Source organism: Nomascus leucogenys, chromosome 15 (assembly GCF_006542625.1).
Source record: "Nomascus leucogenys isolate Asia chromosome 15, Asia_NLE_v1, whole genome shotgun sequence".
In the NCBI taxonomy this organism is placed as follows: Eukaryota; Metazoa; Chordata; class Mammalia; order Primates; family Hylobatidae; genus Nomascus; species Nomascus leucogenys.
Window position 1 is genome coordinate 64621330 of NC_044395.1, and position 22577 is coordinate 64643906.

At 47.9% G+C, this 22577-nt stretch overlaps 2 protein-coding genes and 1 pseudogene across 10 annotated transcripts in view; 1 reads left to right on the top strand and 2 right to left on the bottom strand.

Moving 5' to 3' along the window:
• The window catches only part of LRRC51 (leucine-rich repeat-containing protein 51), a 29310-nt gene that overhangs the window by 2840 nt on the left and 3893 nt on the right, over nucleotides 1-22577 (bottom strand). The window contains exons 1-6 of one of the 8 annotated variants that reach the window (XM_030828617.1): nucleotides 17199-19983; nucleotides 12591-12796; nucleotides 11205-11353; nucleotides 10762-10763; nucleotides 1333-1379; nucleotides 215-412 (exon numbers count right to left, since the gene is read on the bottom strand). In XM_030828617.1, the coding sequence (XP_030684477.1) occupies nucleotides 215-412; nucleotides 1333-1379; nucleotides 10762-10763; nucleotides 11205-11353; nucleotides 12591-12796; nucleotides 17199-17280 (684 nt within the window). In that variant the 5' untranslated portion in view covers nucleotides 17281-19983. 8 annotated transcript variants of the gene reach the window in all.
• Nucleotides 2164-2259, bottom strand: LOC115830574 (annotated as a pseudogene).
• On the top strand, nucleotides 2948-20820 carry LAMTOR1 (late endosomal/lysosomal adaptor, MAPK and MTOR activator 1). 2 transcript variants are annotated; one of them, XM_030829567.1, is made up of 5 exons: nucleotides 2948-3148; nucleotides 7062-7207; nucleotides 7460-7537; nucleotides 7899-8025; nucleotides 8398-9017. In XM_030829567.1, exons 1-5 carry the CDS (start codon nucleotides 3107-3109, stop codon nucleotides 8488-8490), a joined length of 486 nt encoding a protein of 161 aa, XP_030685427.1. In that variant the 5' UTR covers nucleotides 2948-3106; the 3' UTR covers nucleotides 8491-9017. The 2 variants fall into 2 exon arrangements, with proteins under 2 accessions (XP_030685427.1, XP_030685428.1); XM_030829568.1 differs by lacking the exon at nucleotides 8398-9017 and adding an exon at nucleotides 19898-20820 and having other exon boundaries at nucleotides 2949-3148.

A 22577-nucleotide genomic window follows, 5' to 3' on the forward strand; every position in this document is an offset into this window, starting at 1 on the left:
CTAGATGAGAAAAAAAAGAGGCCCTAAAAGAGGATCAAGAACCTGCCCAATTCATCCAGTAAAGCAGCAACAGATCCCAAACATTCCTTCACTGTCTTAGGGGTACTTCTTGGAGCAGAAGGCTAGGGAACACTGACCTTTGACAGGCCCCATATGGCTCAAGTACTCGCAGCGGCTGCTCCAGTGGTCCAGGGTGGTGAGGATGTGACCAGGGTCACCGGGCAGGGCATGGGTGAGCACGTAGCTGAAGGCCCGCTCCTCGATCCGCAGCCCTGACAGGCAGTCTCGGAGGCTTCGCAGCAAGACCGTGCGCACCAGCAATCGGAAGTAGTGCCGGTACCGCACCAGCAATGTTACCACCAGTGGCAGGAAGGCCAGTGCAATGGCAGGGGACATGGTCCCTACCTGGTTCCTGGGGTGGAGGGAGGTAGGGAGGGAAACCCACACCCACAATTTGCCTATTTGTGTAGCTTTTGCCAGTAGCAATTATTATCCTTATATTTCACAAACCACGGCTCAGAAAGGCTAAGTCTTTTGTCCAGAGTCACAGAGCAGAACTGAGATTTGAATCCAGGTTAGTATGATTCCAAGCCTGTGTACTTTCAAGGACTCTATACTGTCTACTTTCAGCACCCAGCCCCAAACCACCTCTTCGCAGTCCCAACCCCTGGTCCCATCTTCACATTGTTCCCCTGACTTGTTTCTCTTTATCTCTGAAGTCACCCCTTCTTCAGGATCCCTTTCACTAGTTCCCCTCCGGGATATCTTCCCCCAACTCTACCCTCTGCCTGCCTGGTCTCTGACCACTGCTGTGTAGCAAAAGAGCATAGATTTGCAGTCAAAAACACCTTCACTATCACTGTGCCCTGCCTCAGTAAAAGGCAATCAAAATACTCCATAGGATGTTAGAGTGAGATGTCCTCTTTCCCACCCCAGGACTCTCCCTCTGCCTACTCTTCCCTGAGGTTGGGAGGAGTCTTTGATTCTGTAATAATTCTCCAGCCCTGTCTCCTCTCCGCTGTATTCCCCTCTTCTCCTGTGCTGTCTCATAATTTCCTTCACAAATGTGTACATACACATAACACACAGCACACATTTTCCCTCTACTCAGCTCCTCTCTCCAGGGACCTATGAGGAATGGGCCTCTCCTCCCACGTCCTGGACCATTCTCTTCCTCATCCAGATCTGACCTCCTTGCAGGCCTTCTTACAAGGCCCCTGGTGGTGGCAGGGAGTAAAAATGAAAGAGCGTATGGATGGGTGTGAATAGGTGAGTGATGCGGTGGGCTTGAACTGGTGTGCTTGGGAACCCACAATCCAGGGCCCTGCTTACCTGGGCTGGAGGACCAGAGTACAGGACAGGTGGGGGAGTCCAGGGCCCTGCTGCGGGGGATAACCCTGAGGCAGGAGGCTGGAATGGCTTTCAATTATTCATGCTGAGGCTGCTGCTGTCACCTGAGACCTGCAGTTCAAGTTACCAGCCCAAGGGATGAGCTTGAGCTGCCTCTTACCCTTCAGGAACCTCAAAAGAGTTACAGAACCTCAGGGTCTTGATTTGAGGGGTTATAAGAGGTATGAGATCTGGTGACTTCTCCGATCCCTTGGATCAGAAGATGGGGCATGGGGTGAGCCAAGGTGATGGGGTGACTGTAACGTACTCATTGATACGCAAGTTTTCTGTAAGCAAGGCCATGCCTTGGGCTACAGGTAAGAGTCAGAACCTGTCACTGTGCTCCAGCAACTCCCAAGTTTGGTAGGTGAGACTGACCCAGGAACAGAGAATACAATATAATGTGATCACTATTGGATGTTCCATGACTACAGGGACTGTGACCTGCATATCCAGCTACAACAATGTGTGGCACATAGTAGACGCTCAGCAAATATTTGTTGATTCAATAAATGCATGAATTAACACTGGATGAGGATTAAGCATAGGGAGCTGGACATGTCCAGAGAATGGAGTCAGAGAAGGTAATCAGGAGGACATTGTACTGAGTCTCCAAGACAGTAGGCAGACCAGGCTGCATGTGCAAAGTCCAGTAGATCAATCAGGAAACTACATTATTTCTCTACGTCCAGTGAAACACGTTGCTCACCCCTCCACCTCTCACCCCAGAACATGCAGTGGGAGAGAGGTGTCAGGCTCTGCATGACTTTGATATGTCAGACGGGTAATGTGCAAAACAAGATTTGAGGGTGGCACATTTGACACATGCTGGTGAACACCCAATCACACTCTCATGAACAACAAATGGATCACTATACAATCTTGGACGGACTTGGATCTGTGTTCAGGGCCCAAGGGAAGACATGGTGGGGGGGTTAGGAAAAGAGAACTGATGGTTAGCTTTGTGCGTTAGATTACAATGGGTGCTGTAAAAAAAGGCAGAATTAAAGATAAAAGCCTGAAGGCAGAGGTCAGTGAGGTGGCTTCTGTCTCCTCTGCCAGGATTTATCTCCGCTCCGCGTCAGCGTGGGAAGGTAGTATAAGGTCCCTTCTTCCTGTAAGTCGCAGATTCCCAGCCCAGGTGGAGAATACACCCTCTGTGTATTCACCCCCAGCCCAGTTGGGCGATACACCCTCTGTGTTCCCCGACTAGTACCGGTCATCTGGATCCTCTGTGTGTGCACCCAGACTGTACGATCTGGGAGAGTCAGGCCTGGATCCCAGTCGCCCCTCGCATGGCATTTAGAAGAGTATATCACGAGGGCATACAAGGACATTTGGTACGAGTTCGCTCAATGGCCCAGAAAAGTGGCCTAGTGGCCACGAGAACGCGTAACACAATTCACGACGGCCACTACTGCCAGTTTAGAGACTGGAAAGATGAAGTCATGTCATCCGCCCCGCCCTTTCCCCCGCATCACGTGCCTGCGTATCCGGTTACGGCTTCCCATTGGTTGACAACGATCACGCGCCAGCGGGCGGGACCGGAAGCCGGGGTATTGACTGAGGCGGCCAAGCGGCTCCGAGACAGGGGATACGGGGGGGTGGGGGGCGGTGGTTGCCTGCGGGAGGCAGCCGCGGGTCATGTGACCGGAAGGGCTCCTGACGGACGCCGTCCCTCCTCGGCGCGGCCTGAGCGCCCGGCCCGACCCCGGCCATGGGGTGCTGCTACAGCAGCGAGAACGAGGACTCGGACCAGGTGCGGCCGCGGCAGGCGGGGTTTGGGAATGAGGGCTAAGACCCTGGGGCATGGGGCCCAGAAAGAAACCTGCGGAGGACGGGCAGCCGGACTGCAGGGCTCACTGAATACGGAGGCCTGGAGGGGACAGATTACAGAGGGGACGCCAAGCCGGGCTCCTACCCCTGTTAAAGCCCCAGCTTTCTACACAGTCCCCGCCTCGGGGTGTGCAGGCAGCCGCCTGTCTGGCTCGCTCCCACCACTTCCGTTTGCTCCTACCTTCAAAACTTTCCAGATTCAAGGATCCTCAGTCTAGGTCTCCGGGAAACACTCCCTTCCCCAGCTTCCTGTGTCTTCTGTGTATTAGTGGGCTTTGCGAATCCATTTTAGGGGTGGGTAAGCTGAGGCCCTGAGTTGGTCTGTCCTGAGATGAATCAGGAATTCGTGTATCGTCTTAGTCCCTGGGGTTGCAGAAGGAAGGTCGCTGCTAGTCTAGGGCCAGAGGACGACTCTGGAAGTTGGTGGCCTTTGAGTTGGCCAATGAAGGATTTAATCGATACAGTGAGGACATCGGGACATGTGGGAAATTGTCTGGGAAGGAACAAAGAGGATTTAGCTTTGGCTAGATTGTGGGAAAAGAGAAATGGAGCGGGAAGTTCATTTGGTTCTGAGTTTGGCTTGCCTCAGTGCAGTCTGCCTGGGGCCTGAGGGTTCCTTTAGCTGGAGACATGCCTATTCTGAGAATTTGGCTGTAAATCTGATCCCTTTGAAGAAAGGATTAGGCTGGGGAGACCTGTACAGTTTTAAATTCTCCCTCTTCCTCTTAGTGCATTCTCACTTCTCTCCACACTCTAATCCCTGCCCTCCCTGACATTTAAGGATGAAGTCTCAAGTTGCTGTCCACTCTCCTTTTTTGATCGTCTCTAAGCCTGGATTCTACATTTGAACATATAGTAGACCTGAGAAAGTAGAAAGGTTTCAGGTAGCTCACAGTCTAATGGGGAAGATGGTCACAAAAATAGATTATATCACTGGTACTTGGGAAGTAGTTCTTTCTTCAGTGAACGTATTTTGGATTAAGGGCTTAAGCCTAGGAAAATGTCATTTGTATGGGAAGCAAGGGTGGCTTCTAGTTCTCAATTCTCCATACACCCAATGAACACATATTTCCTTTGCCCTGTGTTAGGCATGTGTCGTGCCTAATACCTCTCACTTCACCTCCACCTTTTTGAGAAAGAGACAACAATAACCCTGCCTACTGGGAGAGCTGTGGCCTAGTGGGAAATTGTCTCTTAAAGCATAATATGGACTCTTGCAGGGAATGAGTCAAGAAGGATTAATGCCTTATGAGAAAGGATACCAGCTTCTACTTGGAAGGGAGAGCTGGGCCTGCCGCTCTCCTGAATCTCTACCTTCTCCTTGGTAGGCTCTCATTTCTGTTCCTAACACCCAGAGAAGGTGCTTAATCACTGCTGGGTGATTTGAGGCCTCATGTAACAAGGGCCATAACCATCCACCATCCCAGAGTCCCTCTTTCAGTTCTTGGGCGGGCCCCTCTCCCACTCGCATCTCTGTCTCTTTATTATAATAAAAAATATACAACACATTACAGTTTACAAAGGGCCTTCACAGTTATCTAATTTGACTCTTGCCAGACATCTGTCATATTAGTGTGGGTTATGTCTAAAAGTGAGGAAGAAGTTCAGAGAGGCTAAGTGATTTGGCCAAGCTGAGAAGTGCTAATGCCCAGGTGTTCTGACGCTAGGCCATGTACTTTATCCATGGGGCCAAGCTGTCTCGGCCATGCCCCTAGACCAGGTGGCCAGTCACGGGTAGGCTGCTATGTCTGTGCTAAGGTAGACAATGAAACCCTGCCTCTTGGGTTACACTAATGCAGAGACAAACCTTGATGTGACAAACCTAACCCATGCTCCACTTGCACTTTGGGAGTGGGGTGATGTTTGTCTGCTCTGAAGTAGGTAGCATGGCCTCTTCTTTAAGTCTAGGTTTCAAGAAAATAACCTTGTTCTTCAGTTGATCTTAGCTGAAGGCTGAGAAGTGATCAGCCAACCTTCTTGAGGAACCCCTGATAGGGAAGAGACTACCCTGTCCTGCAGGAAGATCTGTCTGAAGTGGAGCTGGGAGGATAGACACATAGGAAGCTAACTTGGGCCTCATTATGGAGCCAGCTTTCCTTAGAAATACATAGTTTTATCTTTGGCAAACATTTTGTCTTTTTAGCTCTTTAATACTGAGCCTATGTATTTAGGGAGGAAGGGTGTCTGGGAGTTTATAGAGGTGATGGGGCAAAGCCCATAGCTTCTGTCTCTTGCTGTTGGGAACTGGATCAAATTGCCTGAGGACACTTGGGCAACCTAGGGTTGAGAAAGGAGAGTAAGGTGAAAAGGCTGGGCCTCCCTAAGCAGGGCAGGAGGAAGTAGCCCTCTACAAGGAGAGTTGTGGAGTTGTGGGCAGGGGAGCTGGAGCCTGCAGCAGGAAAGACTGAGGAACTGAGATAGGCCTGGAGGGGAGCATTGAGGAGTCTGGCACAGAAGGTTGGTGAGTCAGCATTTGCCAGGATGTCCCCCTGGGCCCATCCTTGGCTTTGTTCAGGGCACTCTTGCTCTTTATGGGTTGGATAGATACCCAGCAGGTCTGTTTTTCCGACTTACTGCTGATATAGCAAGCAAGGATTTGCAGCTGATGGTCTCAAGGCAGGGTCAAATCCGGAAATATTACAGTAGATAGAACAGGGGACTGAAACAGGACAAGGAGTAAGACCAAACCAATGAGGAAGCTTGGTTTGGTCTTACATTAGTTCAGGGGTTGTGATTATCAGCACAGGCCAGCAGTAACAGGGCTGCTGAAAATTTACATGGGCTACTCAGGTGGTTTAGCAAGGGAGGGAACAGCTCCATTGTTGTTTGTTTTGAGATGGGGTCTTGCTCTCTTGCCCAGGCTGGGATACAGTGGCACAATCCTAGCTCACTGCAGCCTCAAACCCTGGGTTCATACAGTCGTTGCACTTCAGCCTCCCAAGTAGGTGGGACTGCAGGGCTCACACTACCAAGTCCAGCTAATTTTTTTTTTTGCAAAGACGAGGTCTTGCTTTGTTGCCCAGGCTGGTCTCAAACTCTTGGACTCAAGCAATCCTCCTGCCTTGGGCTCCCAAAGTGTTCGGATTACCAGTGTGAATCACCATACACGGCTACAGCTCTACTGCTCAGATCAGGATACACCATGTACACTCAGTTTGGTTCTGGGAGTCACATACAAAAAGAGCACCAGAGCACAGGAGGGTGAACACCTTCGAAGGGACCTGCCTTCAAGAAGGGAACACACTTGTGCTGTGTGACCCAGAGCTGGGCTGGGATTCCTGCCCTGACATAATTTGAGAAATGGCCATGGAGAGGCTGGGCTTGCTTTCTGTTGGGGCCTAGGGCCTTGTCTGGACTCGCCAGGGCTTCCATCTTGGAAGCAAACACCTTTGCTGGGGAGGGCCTGGTCCTGGGGGATGAGGAGGGCCGTTCTTGGGCTCTTGACTTGCACCAATTTCCCCTTTAGATCCCACTGCCTGCTATGTCTCAGATCCTCTGTCTTCCAGCCTCTACTATCTTTTCTCTGCCAGGTCCTAGAATGTTTTTCAAGCTCCAGGGCTGTTGCTGACTACCTGCTTTGTGCCTCTGTCCATTTTTTCAGGGCCTCTAGGACTGCCTGGTTCCACTCTCGTTTATCCTAGAACACCAACTCAGCTGAGCTCCCAAGGATAGGCAGGAACTGAGTCTTATCTGGCATTCCATAAAGCTGGGCACTTTGGATATTCCTTACAGAAATATTTTTGGTGTTTAAGGTCAGAGCTGGGCTGAGGGTAGCACCCATGAAAGGCAGGATCTAAGGGTCCTGGGGCTGACTTCTCTCCCATGACCACTTCTAGGACCGAGAGGAGCGGAAGCTGCTGCTGGACCCTAGCAGCCCCCCTACCAAAGCTCTCAATGGAGCCGAGCCTAACTACCACAGCCTGCCTTCCACTCGCACTGATGAGCAGGCCCTGCTCTCTTCCATCCTTGCCAAGACAGCCAGGTAAGTGTCAGAGGACCAGGCCTGGGTGAGAGCTCCTCTATCCATATTAAAGGCTAGGATAGAAGGAGCCAGGCTCAGGACATGGGGGATGGGACAAGGTCACTGGGGAGAGGTGCCTCCATGTCCAGCCCTGCTCCAGTAGGCAGGAGGGAAACTGGTGTCAGATAGCCCTGGAGTTGGTACCTGGCACTGAGTCGTGTTTGTCCTTCTCGGAAGCACCTGTCATGTCATCTCTGTCTCCTCTCCCCAAAGCAACATCATTGATGTGTCTGCTGCAGACTCACAGGGCATGGAGCAGCATGAGTACATGGACCGTGCCAGGCAGTACAGGTGAGCACCTGGCCAGCGTGGGTCCCTCAGGCTACTTGGGCTCCCACCCTCCATCACTGTTCCAGCTTTGGAGCCTGGCCCCCAGTCCAAGCTTCTCATTTGGTGCAGCCCTGGAGACTGACCACAGATCACTTGGGTGCTTCAGTAGATACTCATGTCAGCCCTGTTTACCCTGTGACACTCTTGAGGGCGCTGAGGCCAAGGGAGATGGGCCTAGATTGAGTCTGTGATGAGCTGAAACCTTCCCTCCCAGATACCCCTCCTCAACACCCTGCTTCTCTGGCCTGAGGGGATGAGGCTTACCTGGGCTGGGCAGGGCAGACTGGCTTAACTGCCTACCCCCACCCCCCTCTCTTGTCAGCACCCGCTTGGCTGTGCTGAGCAGCAGCCTGACCCATTGGAAGAAGCTGCCACCGCTGCCGTCTCTTACCAGCCAGCCCCACCAAGTGCTGGCCAGTGAGCCCATCCCGTTCTCTGATTTGCAGCAGGTGAGACACCCCTCGCCTGCCCCTGCCCACCCTTCCCACACTGCCCAGGGTATGGCAGAGGGTTCACCCACTCTGCCTCAGAGGAGGTAGGGAAGGTGGAGTTAGGGAGCCTGGTAGCCTTGTGGGCCCCAGCTCCCTCCCACCTCGTTCTCTTAACTTTTTTATGTTTGTATCTCCTTCCCGCAACCTTTATTGTTTCACTCCCCTTTGTTCTTTTCCTTCTGTCTCTCCCATCCCTGTCTTTCTCTTTGCCTTCCTGTTCCCCATCATTCCCTCCTTCTCCATCACCATCTAATCTCCCCTCCCCATTTTTCCTGATCGCCCTCCTCACCTGTCTCTGTTCCTTTCCTCCCCCGCCCCTCTCTGTCTCAGGTCTCCAGGATAGCTGCTTATGCCTACAGTGCACTTTCTCAGATCCGTGTGGACGCAAAAGAGGAGCTGGTTGTACAGTTTGGGATCCCATGAAGAGAGGGGTCCTTGGACAGCTCTTCTCCTCTCTTCATCCCATCTCTACCCCACCCCCTTGGCCCCCAGCCTCACTGCGGCTTATACAGTACCCTAACCTGCTACTAATCACAGAGAAAAATGTGAAGGAGGAGAAGAGGAAGGCTAGAAGCCTGAGCAAGTGAGGGTAGAACCTTTTGGGACTGGCCTTTGAAGCTCTGGCCAGGGATGGGGTGGGGGCCAAAAGGACAGAGCCTGGTATGTCTTCATAGTCATTGAGAATGTGGAGATACCAGTTTGGGTGGGGGGTGATCACCAGGGAACCTAGGGAGATCCCCTTCCCACCCTCTCTGTTGGCCTCAGAGTCACTCCTGCCCCCTCTCCCTGACTTGGTGCTCACATGCACCTCACTAGGGTTTGTGACCAGGGTCTGGATGAGCTTGAATTTGAATGAATTGAGTTTGTATTTCTAGAACCCTGGGTTTTTACATGTTTGGTCTTTTTTTGTTTTGGTTTGTCACCCTCGATAAAGGAAGTATATTCATCCATGTGCTGGTTCTGGCCCCTCTGTCCTACCCATTCTACTTTTGACTACTCAGGTCTATGAGAGTAAGATGGGGGGAAGGGGGCATCTTCCAGGGATACTGAAGATGAACCCAAGAGATAAGGGTTTAGGGTGTCAGCTCTTAGCTGAGACCTGGCTTGGGCTAACCCCAGATTGGATGAGACTGTTCTTGTCCCTTGTCCAGTGATGATGGGAACACTGTCAAAGCTGAACAGACCTGAATCTGAGGCAGCTTTGATTCTTGGGGGCCCTGCCTCAGACTCAGTGGAATTACCAACAGCCCCTGGGGGTGAAGGGAGACATGGCGGGTTGGGGGGTGGAGAGTGAAAGCAGACCAGGCTCTTCTGGGAATACCTAATATGGACACAGCAAGCAAATGTTTTTAAGCAGAAGATTCTTTTTATCAAATGAAATCTTAAGCAGAATCCCAGCATATAAAACAGAATGGAATTACTTTGATCTGATTGAAGTGGGGGCTGGTTTCAGAGATCATAGGCCATCTTCTTGGCCTGTCATGGAGGCCTGTGGGCATCTCTACAGACCCTGGTACTCTGTGAAGAGTTTGGAAATTACTGATCTACTTTAACCCCCAAATCTCTAAGCTGAAAAGTACAAAGGGGCCCAGAGAGTTAGATAAATTTCTCAAGGCTGTGTGGTAAACCCACGTCTCCAGTGTCCCAGGCCAGCAGGCCTTTCCCTCAATTGCCTCCCTTTTTCAGCAAAATAAGACTAGAGCTGGCTAGGTGCAGTGGCTTATGCCTGTAATCCTAGCACTTTGGGATGCTGAGGTGGGCAGATCACCTGAGGTCAGGAGTTTGAGACCAGCCTGGCCAACATGGCGAAACCCCATCTCTACTAAAAATACAAAAAAAGGCTAGGCGTGGTGGCTCATGCTTGTAATCCCAGCACTTTGGGAGGCCAGAGCGGATGGATCACCTGAGGTCGGGAGTTCGAGACCAGCCTGGCCAACATGGTGAAACCTTGTCTCTACGAAAATATAAAAAATTACCTGGGGGAGGCCGAGGTGGGCGGATCAGAAGGTCAGGAGATCGAGACCATTCTGGCTAACACGGTGAAACCCCGTCTCTACTAAAAATACAAAAAAATATTAGCCGGGCATGGTGGTGGGCACCTATAGTCCCAGCTACTCAGGAGGCTGAGGCAAGAGAATGGCGTGAACCCGGGAGGCGGAGTTTGCAGTGAGCCGAGATCGCTCCACTGCACTCCAGCCTGGGCGACAGAGCGAGACTCCATCTAAAAAAAAAAAAAAATTAGCTGGATGTGGTAGCAGGCGCCTGTAATCCCAGCTACTTAGGAGGCTGAGGCAGGATAATCGCTTAAACCCAGCAGGCGGAGGTTGCAGTGAGCTGAGATTGCACCACTGCACTCCAGCTTGGGTGACAAGAGTGAAACTATCTCAAAACAACAACAACAAAATTAGCCAGTCATGGTGGCGGGCACCTTTAAGCACAGCTACTGGGGAGGCTGAGGCAGGAGAATCTCTTGAACCTGGGAGGCAGAGGTTGCAGCGAGCCAAGATTGTGCCACTGCACTCCAGCCTGTGCGACAGGGTGAGACTCCATCTCAAAAAAAAGAAAAAAAAAGGCTAGAGCTACTTGCAGTTGCCTGAGTTAGAGAACATCTCTACAAGGTGTGACTTCTCATCTGCTCAACAGCTCAAATCATTTATTGTCAAACCATGCTGTCTATGCTTAGGCCTTTAGGACTACTAGGGTCGTGGGAGCCTCAAAGTGTATTCTGCTTGATCCGGGCCTTCTTGGGCTTGATGTTCATGCGTTTCCAGACTTCAGCTGTGGTGCGGTCTGCTTTGGTGACCCCACTGAAGTCAAATGTGGTGATACGGGACAGGGTGCACAGCACATATTGCCTGTGGGGAAGACTCAGGCTGGGGGCCAGCACCCCCACCAGAATCCCCTTCCCCCTCCACTAGTTGCTGTTGTCTTCCCTGACTGCAAAGAATGGAGGGACTTGAGCATAGTTTGGGAAAGATTAGGTTTATCCTGACTGAGAGCAAGGAATGCTTAGAGGTCTGTTACTCCCTTCCCAGGTCCAAGCATGGCAGAAGAATGGTCATAGATTTCTTGTTTCTCTTCCTCCTTTCCCTTAGGGGAGCCCAGCTAGACCCTACCTCCAGGGGCAGGGCACTTACCTATACCCTTTCTCTTCCTCCATGGGGTTCCCATGGAGTGTCAGGCTCCGGAGCCGAGGAAGGACAGCCAGCTTATTCACCTCCCCCAGGTGCTGGATGCTGTTGCCGTGAAGATAGAGGACACTCAGGTTGAAGAAAGTTGTTAGGACCTGTTGGGGAGGGACACCAAAAGCCAGGCTAGACAGGACAGGACCCTGAATCTCTGCTCAGGGCTGACTCGTGGGCAGAGAAGGAAGAATGTGGGGAACAACCTGCCTTCCACTCCAACCCTCCACAGCCATACTATATGACTCTAACCTACTTTTATTTACCTTTTAAGACATACAGGGCATCACACTGAAAAGGAGCTGTGATCTGAGGGTCAGGAGTATGGGCCTGGGTACCAGTACTGCCACTGACTTGCCTCTCCTGCCTCTCTCTCAGCCTTAGTTGCCCCTTCACTGAACCTTTCCAGCTTTGGTGATCTATGATTCTATCACAGCAAGCAAGAGGAAGACAGAGCATCATGAGAAGCTTTTAAAATACTGGTTAAATTGAGATCACCATACCAGGGGAATAGTTTCCAAGTCATGCTCCAGCTCCTTTCCCCTCTTAGGGATCTTGGACTAGAAAAGGCCAAACTTTGTTTATTTCTTAAAACTTGAATCTGAGTTCACAGAAAGTAAATGCTGTACTTTTATTGACTACCTCTTCCACAGGAGAACCCAGCACAGGACACAGTGGGTGTGCAGTCACAGTTACAATTTTACTTCAGCCTCTGATGTACCAGGTGTTTGTTGGTTTCCATGTATTTTCTTTCTTTTTTTTTTTTTTGAGATGGAGTCTCACTCTGTTGCCAGGCTGGAGTACAGTGGCACAATCTTTGCTGACTGCAACCTCTGCCTCCTGGGTTCAAGTGATTCTCCTGCCTCAGCCTCCCGGGTAGCTGGGACTACAGGCGCCCGCCACCACGCCCAGCTAATTTTTTGTATTTTTAGTAGAGACGGGGTTTCACCATGTTGGCCAGGATGGTCTCGATCTCTTGACCTTGTGATCCACCTGCCTCAGCCTCCCAAAGTGCTGGTATTACAGACGTGAGCCATTGTGCCCGGTGGTTTTCATGTATTTTCATTCAGTCCTCACAAAATCTTTATGCTACTGGCATATTATCCCCATTTTTCCGACAGGGAGGCTGCAGTTTTGAGAGGTTAGGTAGCTTGCTCAAAGTCACAGTAAGAGGCAAACCCAGGATTTGAACCTACATCTGTCTGGCCCTCCAGCCTTGTGCTTTGGACTGCACCATGCTGCCTCACCACTTCCTTGATAACATGTAGGAGTGGAGAGGTTGGGGGCTGAACAAAGTGGCTTCAGGCTCCCCTGACTGGATTCCTACTGTTAGGAACTCACAGGGTCAATGGAAGTCAGGTCATTAAAGGACAGGTCGATCCAGGCCAGGTTCTCTGGGTGCTCCAACAGCTGTGAAGCCACCTGGTTGAAGTCTCTCAGATCATTGAGAACATTGTTATTCAGCCACAGGGACTGGGTCAGTGATTTCCCCGACTTTGAATGCTTCAGTGGTCGTAGTCCTGTCCTTGGCTCCTCATTTACCAGATCTGTGGGGACAAAGTGAGATGTGGATATCATCTTTGCTTTTTTGGCTTTAGGGGGTGGGAAGGGACAGAGCTGGAAAGATTAGCCATCCAGGCTGTAGCTGGAGGGTCTGGAAGGGCCACAGCCCTGTGCCTGAGTCTAGTGCAACCCTGTCCCACAGCTTCCAGCAATCAGTAAGTTTAGACTAAGGGCCAGAGACTTCTATCTCAAGCTCTTGGCTTTCCAGGTCACATGGACTTCTCATGTCCACTGTACCACTGGGTCTTTTGTATACCAAACCAGTGTGGGGTTGAGGAAAACTAAGAACCAGAATTGTTGGGCTTGAGCTGAGTAGATGATAGCATAAAATCCTGAATTAACTACTGGTAAAGCCTATAGAATTCACTTCAGTGGAATACACTCTGATATCCTCCCTCTCTTTCCATTAATGTTGAGTACCTACAGTATATACTGAATATACAGTGATAAACAAAATGAGAGACAGTCTGTTCCAGACTTTGTGTGAATAATAGGGCAGAGAGCAGACATTTGTGCCTTGGAGGAGCTTATATGGGCAAGATGGGAGCAAGCTGGCAATACGGTGTGATAAGTGCTATATAATAGTTGTAGCAGCACAGAAGAGAGGCTATTGACCCAGTATGGGAGCTCAGGGAAGTTTCCCAGGGAAGGTGAAGACTGAGCTGAATCTCAGTGGATTAGGAGATGTTTATCAGGCAAAGAAGGGTAAAAAGGCGGGGAACAGCATGAAGAAAGGTATAGAGGTACAGAACAGCCAGGGAGTCTGGGGCGGGTTTGTGTGCCTGCACAAGTGCTCGCACGCACCGCACAAGGGGGACAGAGAGGAAAAGGAGGCAGGAATCCAGTCAGAAGTCTCGAATGTCAGGCTAAGGATCTTGGGCTTTACCCTGTAGGTAATGGGAAGGCACTGGAGTGTTTAAAGCAAATGATTCAAATCTTTTATTTCAGAAAGATCACTCTGAAGTGTCAGTGTGGAATATGGATTTTAGGGAGTGAGTTGGACCGAATGACCAATTTGGCTATTTGAGTCATCCAAGCAAGACATGAGAGGGCCCTACAATCAACATAATTTGGTTGACTGGATGTAAAGGTAGAAGAATATTGAAGGGTGGTTGCCAGTTGTATTAACTGGTAAGGAATTACAGAAGAAGAAACAGCATTGGGAAGGTGATGAGTTCAGGCTTAGCTTTGGTGTATTTGAGGTTCCTGTACAAAAAGGTGGACAAGCCAAGTAGGCAGTTGGAGATGAAGATCGGAAGTTCGGGAGACAGACTTGAGAATCGTTAGCATAGAAGGCATACAAGTTAGGGAAAGAGATGAGATTCCTCAGGGAGAGTGAGGGTAGGGAGGAAGGTCAGGGAGGAACAGTAATCCATTAGAGAAGTTAAATGATCAGGGAAAATCAGGAGAGGACAGTTTAAAGATGTTCAGGGAGTAAATAGTTTATAGTAGTAAGTTCCAGGGAGGTAAGGACTGAAAAGTAATTTTGGCAACTTAGAAGTCCCTGGTAACCTTGGTAAGGGCTGCTTCAGTGGAATGGCAAGGGCCTGGGGGCAGAAGCCGGATTGAAGTGAGTGAGTTCAAGAGTGAATGGAGGCTGGTTTCATGCCTGTAATCCCAGCACTTTGGGAGGCCGAGACAGGAGGATTGCTTGAGCCTAGGCGTTTGAGACCAGCCTGGGCAACATCATGAAACCCCGTCTCTACCAAAAAAAGAGTGAATGGATATAAGCAGTTAGCATAAACAACATCCTCAGAAAGTTTGGCTGAGGAGGAGAGAGAACAAGGAATAGGATTATGTTAGAACCCAGGTGTATGGAACACCCCAAACCCTCACTCCCACTTTTTCAAAATGAGGTCCAGAAAGAGGATGGGCCTTGCCCAAGTTCAAAGTCGTAGAGTCAGAACCAGATGCCAGGTCTGGCTGAGGTGACTGTATTTTTCCCATTGCTGCTAAGCCTTTGGTTCCCTAGTTCATCCCTGGGGAAGGAAGTATTTAGTATTTGCTGAAGCTAGCCAGCTTTCTTCACTCTCTTTTCTGCTCTCTATTGGAAGGACACCCTTTGCCCTTCCACCCAAACCTCTCCTCCTCCTCAGATGCAGGTCAGGCAGCATCCACCAGATGGCTCTCTGCCTTAGTCCTAGAGTGAGCAGGACCCACAGTTTGGGCCTGGGGGTTGCAGGAGGGTACTGGAACGGCGTACCCCAGCTCATGAATTCTTAATCCTGCCTCCCTCCCCACACCTCCTGAGAACCCTGAAACAGAATGACACAGATGAATCAAAATTAAGGTCAAAATAACCCCACATGAACTAGTGCCCCATGTGATAAGGTAGCAGCTTGGGGAATGCCACCAAGCATGGGCTGGAGGCCAAGCTCAGAGGGAATCACTGGTGGGATGGAGTTGCCTAAAACTTGATGCTGGCTGGAGCTGCTCTTATCAAGGATGGAGTGATATATCCAGGCTGCCACAGGTTGCTGCTTCTCTCAGATTCCACCAACGCACTACACTGCCTAAGAATCTGTAAAATTCCTTGTTCAGAGTAGGCCAAAGCAGGTCTGGAAGCTGGACCACAAATATCAGTGCTTTGAGAACTGGGGAGCATTTAGCTCCAGGAAGATCTGGGAAACTATGTTCCTGTTTTATTTTCTCTGAAAGGCTGCCATGTAGCTGTTGCCATGTGTCAGAATACAAGTTAGTTTGATTGAACTTCCCTGTGTCATCCCTCAACCACAAACTGGAAGGGGTTGGTAGGTGTATATGGTGGGGTGGGGGACTTCCTTAACACTCTAGGTTTGTGGAAAGTTAGAGGAACTGGGTTGGTGGTAGCACAGATTAGATCCCTTCCAAAGGCACTGCCATTTCAGATTCTGTAATATTTATTCATTCAGCAAACAGTACCCCCAAACTCTATTGTATCCCTTAACCCCAGCTGTAAATAAGTGTTTCAGAAGCTCTGTGGAATCTGAAGGGACTCTGACCTTTTGGGCCTTTGATGTGCCTCACATACCTAGCAAGGAGCACAATACCTGGCATATACATATGACACACACACACACATATATATAAATGCTTAACAGTAAGTGCTCAGTAAATATTGAACGGTTGAATGAAGGATGGGCCATCTGTACCAATTAACATTTTGTGATGTAGAGTTACCCTTGGTACTGCTTGTCTCTCTCCCAATTCTGAGGACTCCACAGAGGGCAGAGCTACACCTCCTCCATCAGAGTTAGAAATTCCCGTGATAGGCAGGAGGTATACTTCCCTCCCACCTCTGTCATTGCACCCGTCTTAGAGATAGTTACTATTGCAGCTAAAACCCCTTGTGAAACATGGACTACATCAGAAGTGATGCAGTGCACAATAACGATCACAGTAGGTGGCTGTGTGCTCATGAGAGAACAAAGGTGAATTACCGCTGTGGGTGATGATAACCCAAGTAGACCCTAAACCCAATCTAAGACTGATGCTATTTGCCAGCTTCCCGAGCTTAAAGGCGGTGGCTACCAATTGCCTGAGAGAAGACTAAAGCCAAATAATAGTTCTGAGATAGTGGATGTTAACGTGTATTCTGTGAGGACAGATGGACTGATGCTTTAATGAAAGACCAGATAACAAAAGCCAGGGATGGCAGAACTTCCCTAGGAAGAACGGATGACTCATTGGGAATATGACATGGCTGACAGCCTCCCTATGTTCCCTCCTGAAGGGACTAGCTAGCCATTTACAAAGACATTGAATGGCAAAATGGAAGCGAGTGTGGACAGTGTTGGAATCTGCAATAAGTGTAGGTGATGATGGAATAAACTTGGATATGGCTGGAATGAGTGTAAGAAATTTGTCAGTAAGTATTTAAACTGGAAATATGCCAGTTTGTTGATAAAACCCCTCATGTTTGGCCAGTCAGAATAGGCTTGTGTCTGCAGACAGAGGAGAAAGGTTTTGCCTACTTGCTAAGACTCCACAGGAGCCTGTGTTTTCCTCCTCTCTTCAGGTAAAAACAGGAGAATAAAACTATTGGCTGATAGACTGGCTTCCCAGTTTTCTTCACTTGACTTTCCTGCTGTAGCCTGGCTTCTTTTAAAGATGATCAACTACTGTGATAGCCCCCTGTTTCCTTTCAGATTTGCTGCTTAAAAAAAACAAACAGGGGTACATGTTCTTAGGATCTCCTGGGGCTGTGTTGGGGCAAAAACAAAACAAACAAAAAGACGGAAAAAAACCTCTCACTCTCCCCTACCCTCCAGAAGACAGTAACAACACATCTGCAAGCATATGGGAAGAATCTCTTTAGGCTTTTAAGTAGAAAATTATGGTTTCTCCCTAGGGACCACACTGGGCCTGCTGCCTTAGTGAGTGGAGTACTGTGCTCTGGGGGCTGACCTTGAATGACGTGGATGCTTCTGAAGGAGTAGTCAAGGGGGGGCTCCTGTACCGAAGTGTTCATATAGTCCCGTTTGTTCATAGTTCAGGCCATCATTCATCAGGTGCAAGCAGGTGCCCTGGGAGTCTGGGTTCAGCCTGGGAGGACAGAGAAAGACCGGTGTTTCAAGTACACCCGCCTTCAGGTTTCCCCATAGTCCTCCATCCCTGCTTTCTATCCTCTACTACTCTAGGCCTGCCTGGCTGTATTTCCATTTTAAGATATGAATCACTCTTCCTTCCATGTATAGAGCACTTTCTACTTCTCAGAGCACCTTCACATCTCTTAGAACTCATTTGAGAGTTGAACACCCATTTCTTTGTCTGGAAAATGCCAAATGAAGAAACTGAAACCCAAGGGGTAAAAGGACTTGCCCAGAGTTAAGCCAATGAGTCAGTTGTAGACTGCAGTCATCATCTCCTGAATCCTACTCTGAGACCTTTTCTGTTACTCTACAGTAGTTACTGTGGAGACTGTCTTGATACCCACCCTCTGGTGACATCAACTGGGCTATTCTATTGCTTAGCAAATCCTTGAGGGCCTGCACCGCATCTGGTTGGTGTCTGACCACCCCTCTCAGTCGGGCCCAGCTGGGGATTTGCCACCTTCTCCGCTTGGCTTCTCTGCCAGCCCCATTACCTTTCCATCCAAAGACCCTACTTTCAGCCCTATCCTGAATGTAGCCATACACATATAAACATACACACACACAAAACCAGAGTCTACCTCTCACTCACCTGTCACTGATGGCTGAAACTCCACCATTAGGGATTCATTCCTGTGGGTTCAGGGATTGTTTCCGGTTAAAATGGAAATACTCCCTGACAGGGATGAACACAAGGTTGTTATCAGTCACTTGCAATGTGGTGTGAATTGTCTTATCAGATCGTTTCCAATTTGTTAGCTAAAGTAAAGCTGAGGTTTTTCTGGAGACAAGGGAGAGCCATGAGAATACTACTCACCTGGGATAAAGAGAGCTGACAACACACTTTACCAAGGGGTTTGTATGTGAATCACACAAGCAAAAGACAAATTGACAAGGATAAGGACAAGAACTTGTCCCAGTCGACCTCCCCTTTCTCATTCCATCCACTGCTGCCACCTTTGTATTATTATTTGTATTACTTCACCTGCTTTCCAAAAGGATTTCAGGTTTACAATAATAACACAGTCATAAAACAGATGATTTGCAGAATAGTGCTGTCCACTAGAAATATAATGCCACAAATGCAAGCCATATATATAATTTAAAATTTTCTAGTAGCCAAAATAAGTAAAATGAAGTGGCGAAATTAATTTTAATAACTTTACTCAATATATCAAAAAATCATTCAATATGTAATCAATATTAAAACTTACTGAGATATTTTACACTCACAGCACATCCCAATTTGGACTAGCCTACCTGTCAAATGTACGTGACTAGTGGCTACCATACTGGACAGTGCAGATTAGAAAGTTAAAAATGGAAGAGAAAGATCAGAAACTAGATTACAGGAAGAGAGAGATGTGCCAGGCACTTTAAGAATCTAAGCCTACATTTAGCTCTGAAATTCCTGGCAGCCAAAGCAAAAAGAGAAACCTTAGGATTGCAGTTCTCATCATTGGATTCAAAGGATAAATTAGTTTGCAGAGACAATGAAATTGGCAAACAACCTTAAAATGGAATTTATTACTCGGGAGGCTGAGGCAGTTGGATTGCTTGAGCCTAGGAGTCAGAGGTTGCAGTGAGCTATAATTGTGCCACTGCACTCCAGCCTGGGCGACAGAGCAAGATCCTGTAGACCCTGTCTCAGGAAAAAAAAAAAAAAAAAGAATTTGTTAAAAACCAAGGACCTGATATCTTATAATTCAGTTTAAGCCTAATACAGTTCAGGTAAATTCCTTTTTTGGCAATTTAACATATACATGGATCGAGTTTAGTAGGTTTAGAGGAAAATGAATGTCTTGTTCTGAAAAAATAGCAGTACCAGCTGAGCTTTGGGGAGGTGCCAGATTGAGTCACTTCACAGCTTAATTCTGTTATGAACTGGTCCCATGGGCATGGATTGTCAATTAGGGAGACTTGAATCTTTTAGATATTAAATCTATAGGCAGACAACAAAGAACACATTATTCTTTTGTAAAAATAGAGGAACCTGGCTGTGTACTACAGAACTAGAGGAACCTAGCTTAGACAGAAGCTCATCCCACTTCAGCACCTACAACAGATTTGATACCTTTGAGCAAGATTGGATACTTTTCTCAAAGTAAATACTGGGTTGGTACCCCACAGTTATGCACCACTGAACATGGATTTTAACTTAAAATACTTAAGGGCAGATTTTTACTGTTAGTTTTCTTGACTATCAGAGAACCCTAGTGCAGTTCCTAAAGACTTCTGATTTTCTGTAGCACCACCTCCTGTTGCATTTTCTGAATGAATTAGTATTAAAAATGGAGCCCCAAGAAGCTGGTTAAATTTTTAGCCTTCTGCATTTAAGCTGTAGCCCAGGCTGTGAGCTAGTATCGCATCTTATTCATTATCCAACATAGAACCAGGTTTACAACAGGCACTCAAAATGTTTGTGGGATGAATGAATGAGAAACTGCCAATTCTGAGGATTTCTGTTTCAGAAGAGTTGATGCTAAGCTGTTCTTTCTAACAATTGGTTCCCAGGTTCAGCTGTTTCAGTCCACACCTTGTTCACAGTAAGATATTCAATTCAATTCAGCAAACATTTGTTGAGTGCTTGCTGCTCTGTGCCTGACCAGAAGAAATGAAGCCAAGATACAAATAATAGGACCCTGTCATGAGCACAGAAAGACCTGCTGAGTTTCTATTGATTGTGGCAAACCAGCCTGCATCCAGTTCCAAGTAACAGCTGCCCACTTAGTGAATACTCTCTCATGTTTCAACACTCAGTTCTAGTGTACCCTCTTCTATGAAGCCTTTCTTTTCCAGATAAAATTGGTTAATGTGTCCTGTGTTAGGCTGATTGTTTTGATGATCCCTATTCATGGTCTCCCCTGTATCCATCCCTTCTTGCCTATAACATTGTAGTCCCATCTCACTCTGATGCTGGGCCCAGACATGTGACTTGTTTTAGCCAATGAGATGTTGATAAACATGAAGCAAACAGAAGCTTTAAAGGAGGCCTGCCCTCTTGCTCTTTGCCAGTGCCATGAGAACATGGCTGATCTGCTGGAGGGTTATGAGATGTGTAGGTGAGAGACATGCGGAAGAGCCAGAGATTCCAGCTGAAGCCATCCTAGACTAGCCTACAGTCAGCCTACCCCCAGTCAAGATCAGGAGAGTCACCCAACCCACAGATGACTGCCGACACATGAGTAAGCCCAGCCAAAGCAGAAGAGCCCTCCAGCTGACTCTAAGACTTAGAAGCAATAATAAATGTTTATTATCTTAAGCCACTGTGTTTTGGGATGGTTTATTACACAGCAATAGTTAACTTCTGCATGCCCCCACTGTACTTTGAACAAAATTTTATTACAGCCTGTTTACTCATCTGTGAAATGGAGACAAACCCTACCTTGAGAACTATTGTACATCTGGCATCAGGTGCTCAATAAATGGAAGCAGTTATATTCTCTGTTAATTTCATTATAACCAACTTTGTTTACTCCCTATAAGCTTGAGGACAGGGACAAAACTCAGACTTCATTCTCCCTTCTCATCATTACCCTGCATTGAGCCTGGCAAAAAAAAAAAAAAAATCCATATTCACTAAAGGTTTGATGGACAAATGAAAATGGATGGACAATGGAAAAATGAAAGAAGAAATGAAGGAATTAATGGAGTCTTCAAGGTGTCACATAGAGAGCTTGACTGCTGGAGAGAACTGACAAAGTGTTGATGCTGCCATGCTTACTCCTGTGGCTGTGTTTTTGGAGTCAGTCTTTCCCATCTGCTATTCTGGCTTATGACCAGGAGATAATCAGATGCCAGCACCTTCATCTGTCCAGACTGACTGGATGAATGACAGGGTTAGGGGCATACCTGCCTTGTTTCGGAACTGGAATTTCTCATTTCCAAATTGACAGTATCTTTAACTGTTTTGTTTTTTAACTGTAAAAGCTAATATGATAGATGAATAAAGTGAAACGACATGAAGAAGTACATCAAATAGAAACTCAAAGTTTGAATCTCCATTAACAGTTTGGGAATATAACCTCCTAGAATGCATAGCTAATAAGGTTTTACACACACACACACACACACACACACACACACACACACACGGTTTTCTTTTTTTTTTTGAGACAAGGTCTTGCTCTGTTGTGCAGGCTGGAGTGCAATGGTGCTGCCTCAGCTCACTGCAACCTCTGCCTCCGGGGCTGAGGCAATCCCACCACCTTAGCCTCCCGAGTAGCTGGGACTACAGGCACACGTCACCACACCCTGCTAATTTTTGTGTTTTTTTGTAGAGACACGGTTTTGCCATGTTGCTTAGGCTGGTCTCAAACTCCTGGGCTCAAGCTATTCACTTATCTTGGCCTCCCAAAGTGCTGGGATTACAGGTGTGAGCCACTGTGCCCAGCCTAGATTATGTATATTTTTAAATAAACAATATTCCTTTGTAAACCTATTTTTTAGTTTTCAAATTGTTGTAGACTATTACCCTTTTTAATAGTTGCAAAGTATTTTATACTATGTATCGTACTTTAATGTTATTCACTTAATTTATTTAACCAATCCCAAGTTGACACAAAACTTTTCAGTTTTAGGAAATTACTAACGTTTGGAATTTGATTTGTTGCTAGCCTATTCCTGCCCTCTCTCAGGCAAGTTGCAACATGATAACACAGGAAGCTTTGAGGAATAATCACATAAATCTGATAGGAGATTCAACAGCCTGGCCCGAGAGTTTCTGATGATGGACTGATGGCGGAAAAAAAATGAAAGACTGCTATGAAAAATCTGCCACATATTTAGCCAGGCATGGCAGCTCATGCCTGTAGTCCCAGCTACTTGGGAGGCTGAGGTAGGAGTATGGCTCAAGCCCAGGAGCTCGAGGCTGCAGTGAGCTATGACTGTGCCACTGCACTCCAGTCTGGGCAACAGAGCGAGACCCTGTCAAAAGAAAAAAGAAAAGAAAAAAGAAAAATCTGCCACATAATCTAATATATTCTGGGAGGTTATATTCCCAGGTGCCAAAAGGAGGCCCAAGATTCAACCTGGCTCCTGTCCACCCCCCTCTACTACCATCTCATCCTCAACTCCAATTCTGCAGTCTAGCCAAATGCAACTACTCACCATAAGTTCCCTGCACCTGCTGCTGGGCCTCTAAGTGGAACAGTGTCTCCTTCCAGCTCTGTCTGCTTGGAATATAGTTTTTCTC